This window comes from Mus caroli, unplaced genomic scaffold (genome assembly GCF_978045245.1).
Source record: "Mus caroli unplaced genomic scaffold, Mus_caroli_1 scaffold_12, whole genome shotgun sequence".
Taxonomy (NCBI): Eukaryota; Metazoa; Chordata; class Mammalia; order Rodentia; family Muridae; genus Mus; species Mus caroli.
The window spans coordinates 51,954,037-51,961,834 of NW_028227267.1; the positions used below are offsets into that span (position 1 = coordinate 51,954,037).

Consider the following 7,798-nt stretch of genomic DNA (forward strand, 5'->3'; position numbering starts at 1 on the left):
ACTCTGTAGACCAGGCTGTAGAACTCAGAAATCTGCCTGCCTCTGCCTCCCAAGTGCTGGGATTAAAGACGTGCACCACCACTGCCCGGCCTCAACTTGCTTCTTGGTCATGATATTTGTGCAGGAATAGAAACCCTGACTAAAACAATCCCATAGTGTTAGTTTGGGCACTGAAGAGACGGCTCAGCTGCTAAGATCAGTGTAGCTCTTGCAGAGGTAACTAAGTTTGTTTCCCGGCACCCACAGAGCACAGAGCCTCGCTCCCTCTATTGACTTTCGCCTGCCTGAGACATGCATACAGTGCATGCACATACACACATACACACAAGTAGTATGTGACAACAGTCACACACATGAAATAAAATTTAAAATACAAAATCATCTTTTCCTTTTCAGTTTGGTCCAGAGTGAGACGCTTCACAAATTCAAACATACCATGTTTTTTGTTTGTTTGTTTGTTTTCCTGTTGAGCCCAAGAACAATCCTCTTGATCCTAGGAAGTTTTGACTTCAATCTTATATTTTCTGAGGAGTGTCAGCTGAATGGTGCGATTTCTTATTTCTTCATGTTCTTGCCAGTGATGAGCGATGAAGCTAGGGAGACTTCCACTCCAACAGCTGGATTGTGAGACATCTCACACAACGTAAAGGTTATATGCACTCTGTTCCAACACCCAAGGCAATTCTGGAGTAGAGAGAACATACTGGGGGTTGAGGAGAACTGGAGGCCAGGGGCAGTTTATGGAACTTTTCTAGAAATCTGGCTAAAGGATCATTAGTTGATGGCCGGGTAGTTGGAAAGCAACGAGCAGAACCAGCAGCTGTAGTGGGCGAGGGGGAGTCCTCTGGAGAAAAGCCAGTTTCTGGTTTGGGCAACAGGAAAGCTCAAATTACAAAGTGAACAGGGACGTGTGAGTGGAGCCTTTGATTCATGTCTCAGCGTCTCAGCCGGTTGAGCAGAGGTGGAATGTGGGGTCTGTTCAGAAGGGTTACTGCTGAGAAGGTGTAAACATGGGGAGATTTTCACTGTGTGGATGGACATGGGTGCTGTTGAGAGTGTGTTAAGACCAAAGAAGTTCAGGACAGAACCTGAGAGAAACCCACATTTAAGTGTGAGATGGGCGTGGTGGTGCATGCCTGCAATCCAAGCCTCTTAGAAAGCTGAAGCAGGAGGACTGTGGAGCTTGAGACCAGCCTGGCAAGACCCTGACTCAACACAAAGGAAATGAGCAAACAAAAAGTGGCAGGCACACTGTTAGGACACGGGCAACAGGATCTGACTGCAGGGACAGCCTAGGCAGCAGTGACCACTGAGGAGTGGGTGACTGGGCAGAGCAGTGGGGGTGGAGCAACAGAGCCAGACTTCACCAGTGACTTCCTAGGCAAGCAACTGGTCACAGATGTTTATATCATGACATCTAGGTCTAAAGAGGAGGAGTTGATGCTGAGGGTTCAGAGGTTTTGAGAGCTGAAGATGGCTACTTGTCCTCCCGGCTTGTCTATTTCTCTTTTAGATTTAAGAGATGCAACCTCTTAAACCTAACTGCTGAAGGGAGGGAGTGGAGAAGAGCCATAAGCAAGGAGTGTGCTCAGAGGAAACAGGGTCTGTGTTGGTGGAGGAAGACAGACACCTGGATCAGAGGGGAAGTTCAGCTTCCAGAGAGCACTGGAAGAGGCAGAGACTGGCGTGGGAGCCCTGGGGGAGGGGCTCCAGTCCCAGTCTGCACTAGGTGGCCCTTTTCCTATGTGAAAATTAGGTGCCAGGAAGAGGGCAGAGTTAAAGTTGACAGTGGATTCTATTTTTTAGGCTTTCCAAGTCTAAGGAGCTCTGGTTCCTACAAAGGACTAGTCAGTGCCTTCGAGGCTTTCTTCAGGATTTAATAGAAACCTACTTAAGCAAAATGGATCACAAAAGCACATAGCCAACAAATCAACAATTTTTACAACAAATTTTACAAGTCAAATCACGTAAACACCGATTACAAATTCAATTAAATTCTCCTGAATATTTTAATGGAATTGCAAGTCTAATAGGTCGGCGCTTTTAAAAGCTTTGAGCATTTTGATAAAGCAAACACATCACTACAGCAGTATACAAGTTTTGTGTGTGTATGTGTGACAGAGTTTATGTAGCCCAGGCTAGTCTTCAACTCCAGATCTTCCTGCTTCTGTCTTTTAAGTGCCAAGTTTACAGGTGTGTACCATCACACTAGGCTGGATTGCCCAGTTTTATTTTGTTTTATTTTTTGTCAACACAGGGTTTCTCTGCTTAGCCCTGGCTATCCTGGAACTCACTCTACAGAGCAGGCTAGCCTTGAACTCACAGATAACCACCTGCCTCTGTCGCCTGAGGGCTGGGATTAAAGGTATGTGACATCACCACCCAGCTGGATTGTCCAGTTTTAAACCTCCACTCCCACTATCATACAAATGAATTTGTAGTTATGAAATGGATACTATCTCACTCAGACCAAGTTTGTATTTGGTCTTCAAATGTAAAAAAGAGGGCCACACAGCTATGTGGCCTAAAGATAAAATGGAACACAATTTTTTGTTTCTTTTGTTTCTGGGTCAAAAGAAAAGAGGGGCATTTTCTTCATGGCAAGGAAGTCTTGGACTATCAACCAATGAATTCTTGTTTGGGTAGGAATTGATTTACCTTCTAAAATGATTAAAACCAGAGTGTGTGTGAGTGGAGGAGCGAGATGGAGAGATGGAGTAATGGATAAGAGCTCTGGCTGCTCTTGTAGAGGATCCAGCTTACACTCTCAGCACCCACAAGGTGGCTCACTGCCCACTGCAACTCAGTCTCAAGGGATCCGAGGCCCCCCTCTGGCCTCCAAGGGAACTGCATGTATGTGGTGCACAGGCAAAACACTATAAAATAAAAATAAACTAAAAAATAAAACAAAACCAAAAACCTATGTTGATCTTCTTTGTCTTGGGTATCTCAGTGGGTGAATTGTGCCAAGTGTTTTCTCAAAACATCATCTTGAGATTTTAAGTCTGGGCTATGCAGGTATCTCAGAGTCTATACTCTAATCACCAAGATATCTCAATATGCTGTTACATGGCATGGGGAGTTTGCAAATACAGTGCTGGTGGGGACCTTAAAATAGAAAGATTGCTCTGTATATTCTGGGTGGGTCCGGTCTAAGCACGGAATCCTCAACCTCCAGGAACTTTTCCTATGGACATCAGAAAGATGTGGCAGGTTTAGGCTGGAGCCACTCAGAGGGTGGGGCTGTGCCTGAGGCTTTTAGCTGGAAAACAGAAGCCCCTGAGGAAATTAGCAGTACAGCTCTAAGGGGCTGAGCGCTAAATGAATTTGGAAGTGGCTTCTTCTCTCTTTCCTTCTGGGAAGGAAGGGTACCACCACCTGCCACCTTATTTTCAGTGTTGTGAAACTTTATCAGAGAATAGACATGCTTTTCCAGACTGTTGACATATAGAAGGTGCAATAAGTAAACAGCATCGTATACCTCCCGGTGTTTACGGGGTGATCTAGTCTATTGTATTCTGAAAAACTTCCAATGTCCAATTATTCTTCTTCCTTACTATAAGATCCTGACTTTTGGACGTGATTGCCTGGAATAAAGTCTACGGGCTTTGGAGGTGGTCCAGTGGTTAGAACACTTGCTGTGCATGCCTGTTGGCCTGAGTTCATATTCCAGCCAGCCATAGTCCATGCATTTGTAATCCTGTACTTTAAGGAGAAGGCAGAATTCCAGAAGCTTCCAGAATAGGTAGCCTGGTGTACGCAGTGAAAAATTAGAGTCTCAAACATAGTGGGAGGTGGGGTCCAACACCTAAAGTTGTTCGTTGTTCTCTGTCCCTCTCTCTCTCTCTCTCTCTCTCTCTCTCTCTCTCTCTTCTCTCTCTCTCTCTCTCTCTCTCTCTCTCTCTCTCTCACACACACACACACACACACACACACACACACACACACACGTCCCTGGTGATGGACATGGAAAATACGACAAAAAAGGTAAGATTGTTTCCTTGCCTGTCCTGGCTTGGTGTGGCCAAGTGTGCCTCCATTCTGGCAATGAGATGCAATCAGAAATGTGTGTAGGCAGCTGTCAGCGGTTGGAAAACCTTTCAAGGAAGGAGCTGTGTTCTTTCTTCTCTCCCTCTTTCCAGCGCTGCTGGGATGTAATGCTGACCTGCATGAAGCCATCGTGGGCCATGAGGAGGCATGCCAAAGAGGCATCCCAAAAGGGAAGACTGGGCTTTGTGGTTATAAGCAGCTGTTTATCCTGAACTCCCCAGCTGCAGATTCTTCCATATGAGACAGAAATATTATCTTATCTTGTTTAAACTATTCTTCCTGGCCACAAAGTAAGGACAAATGCTGAAGGAAAGTGCTCCCCCCACCCTCTTGTCTACTCCTTACCCACCTACCCCAGTGCTGGGGTTCAAACCCAGTGCTTCATGCGTATTAGTATAGTGTCTGTCTCTGAGTGACACCTCCATCCTTATTTCTTTCTTTGTTCTCTCTCTGTCTCTGTTTCTGTCTCTATCTCTGTCTCTTTGTCTTTCTTTTGGACAGGCTTTACTATGGTTTGCCTGAAGCTCACAGAGATCCACCTGCCTCTGTCTCCTGAATAAACACCTAGATTTTTATTTTAAAACCATAAACTTGCCGGGCATGGTGGCGCACGCCTTTAATCTCAGCACTCGGGAGGCAGAGGCAGGCAGATTTCTGAGTTGGAGGCCAGCCTGGTCTACAGAGTGAGTTCCAGGACAGCCAGGGCTATACAGAGAAACCCTGTCTCGAAAAACCAAAAACCAAACCAAAACAAAAAACCACAAACTTGCCCTGGTATTTATTTAGCACGAGTACTATATATTATAGAACTTTAAAAACTTTGACTGTTATGCCCAGCTTTGAATTTATTTTCTCTTCAACATGCTGCAGTCCTGCAGTCCCTGTTCCACACCGCACCCTCACGAACAGGACAAGTTCACCGTCTTAACAGCCGCAGCTCCCCAGTTGTTCTAGGTAGGTCTGTTCATGCTGGACCATTGGGACAACTGGGTAAAAGAGAGTTTCTGATGTTGGTGGGATAGTAGTTGGGGGGGATGAGTCATGGACTCCCAGGTAACAGGAGACCTTAGAAGGAGAGTGAGACGGTAGAAGTAGAGGAAGAACGATGGGAGGAGCAGACTGCAGGGAAATTAGCTGGGAGACAGCTGGAGGAACTACATGTTGATCAGGAGTAGGGAGTGACTGAAATTCAGATTTCCAAGGTGGGGCAGTTGTAGGAGGTGGCTGAGGGAGAGGACATGTGGTTACTGATGACTCACTCATGACCTTTGACTCTGCTTCCAGGTCCGTATACCTGCTCTAGTTTCCCCTATTAGCCAGAGCAAACACACACACACACACACACACACACACACACACACACATAAGCCTCTGGTCAGGCGATGAGGGCCAGAGTCCATTGGGATCTGGCACAGATGGACGGCAGGATTCCTGCCTTCTGACTGTCCCAGTTTACCTGCAGAATGTTTACATGTTCAGGGTAGGCACATGGCCCCATCTTGTCTCTCAAGCTACGGATGCTCTGTGGCCTTCCCCGCACTCCTTTTTTGTGGTTGAGCTGTCAGCCCTGTTCACAGGGTGCTGGCCGAGAGCTCTCATTGCTGGCATTCCTCACAGGATGGAGCCCGCAGGTACTATGGGGCTGGTCCATCTGGGCCCCTGTGGGAGCCTGTCAAGCTTACCTGCGCCACCTGTCACCAAATAGCGCTGAGCAGGAAGCTGGGGTGGAGAACAGGAGGAGTGGAGTCTGTGAAGAAGTGCAAGCTTCCCTCTTAGCAAACCCTGCCTTAAGCTGGAGCTGCGGAGGGGCAGGAGGGGCAGCAGGAGACCCGGAGGGCGACCTGAGTGAGGCTGAGTGAGGCGTGTTTGTCTAGAGGTTCCGTAGCTCTGCTCTGCTCCTAGCCTTGGGTGTTTAACTATGATCTCATGCAAGGAAGTGGGCACGTAGGCAGCCTGGAGGGGGGCCTTTCTCTTGCTCCAAAGATACTTTGTTTCTGGGGCAGGGAAGGGCTAAAAGATGCTAGACATCTCAGTTTAAAGGCTTGGGTCCTCAGAGTGGGAAGATGAGGAAGCCTGAGAAGCTGGAATACTTCCAGCCACCCAGAAGATTCCCCCGACGCAGGCGAAGGGACACACGGTCCCCCGGGTCCAGGGGAAGCAGCACAGAGCTTGTGGCTGCCTCTCGGGTCACATCAGGGTCATTTGCAAAGGCTGAGATGACCGGCCATGTGTTCAGCATCAGACTCACCTGGGGAGGGGAGCCCAGTTAGCATCTATGTCCTAGTCCTTAGCTCAGGACACCCCGCTCCCCATCTTCCCAAGAGTTTTCTTTTGGGAACTTGAGGGTCAGTGGGTTCTCCAGTGAGCACTGAGGGGTGGCCAGTGTTGGACTCTGTACATCTGCCATACCCTGCTAGCCTTTCCTCCCTTTCTCCTGGTCCCTGGGATACAGGTCAATAGAAGGGCTATCCAGGGATGTGCTGCGGTCCACTATGACCCTCCCTTTCCCCCGGAGGTGGACTGGCACTTAGGTCACCTGGACAGTTTGGCGGTTGTACACCTTGACCACGTGGAATCGGAAGCTGTAGACTCCACGGACGGGGGCCACGAAGCAGCCCGAGGTCCGATCAAAGCCACCGCCCTCATTGACCAGTACCTGTGGGAAGCAGATTGTGTTAAGAGGGATTCTGGGTGCGGGAGCTCAGGAGCATCACTGGGTTGGCATTTGTGCAGTGGATGAGGATAGAAGGGGTGGCAAACGGGTGTGACAGGAATGTGTAGAGTCAAAAACTATGAGGAAGGGCTACGGTGGCTGTGTGTATGAATGAATGAAGGCCAACCAACGGTCAGTGGCCATCTTAGAGGAAGGTGGAGCAAGAGATGCAGGTGATGGTTTCCTTGGAGTCTGAGGTATGCAAAGGGGCTTGGACAGTAGAGTCCAGGTCCTTGCATGTCTTCTGGACAGAGGCAGAGGGATTACCTGGTCGAAGTAGATGGCACCACTGGTACCGTTGCCGGTTTCTCCTGCTGGTTCGTGGTGATGGCTTCGGACTGCAGCAAACGCCACTCGTCCTGGGGGTGCCTCTCCCAGGGCTGCTCCTCCAGGTCCTCCTGCAGTAGGTCGGCCTGGCTCACAGACCACCAGGCACTCCCCCTCCAGTAGGACAGGCTCTGACCCTTCTTGAGCCCACCCAGCCTCCAGGGTTAGAAGCACCAGGGCCAAAGACAGCTTGGGGTTGTGCCATTCGGTCCCCATCCTTGCTAGGTGCCTCTTAACTCACAGATTTTTCTGTCTTCTGTCCCCTTGGCTCTCCCTCCTCTGCTTCAAGGCTTCAGTACTCCTGCCCTGCTCTGCTGTCCTCTGTGAGTCTGGCACCTAGCCCAGGCACTCCCCTCCCTGTATCTTTTTGTGTCCCACAGCTCTGCCTGGCCTTACTACTGCTGTCTCTGCGGATCCCTCCTCCTTGGCAGAGCATGGAGTGACAGCAGTTGGGCCCTGGGAGGGAGAAGAGGAATGGAGAGAGGATATGAGGGCTCTAGTCACACAAGGGTGTGTTCACACACACACACACACACACACACACACACGAAACAAAATTTCTTCAATTCCTTTCTCATTTTCTCCTTTTCAGAATTATTCACAGTCTTTCTCCATGGGGTTTTCCTTATTGTGGCAAGGTGTGTGTCCTCATCTCCCCACCTCTTCTTCCCCTACTCCTCCCACTCTACTTAGTGAAAGTGCTTGTGT

At 48.9% G+C, this 7,798-nt stretch overlaps 1 protein-coding gene across 1 annotated transcript; it reads right to left on the bottom strand.

Annotated features, from left to right (window-relative positions):
* Nucleotides 1-1,985: 1,985 nt before the first annotated feature.
* Cbln3 (cerebellin 3 precursor) lies at nt 1,986-7,594 on the bottom strand. The gene is made up of 3 exons (XM_029468711.2): nt 7,031-7,594; nt 6,587-6,706; nt 1,986-6,298 (listed from the first exon to the last, which is right to left on the bottom strand). The coding sequence occupies exons 1-3, from the start codon at nt 7,304-7,306 to the stop codon at nt 6,101-6,103; spliced, it is 594 nt and encodes a 197-aa protein (XP_029324571.1). The 5' UTR covers nt 7,307-7,594; the 3' UTR covers nt 1,986-6,100.
* Nucleotides 7,595-7,798: the final 204 nt, after the last annotated feature.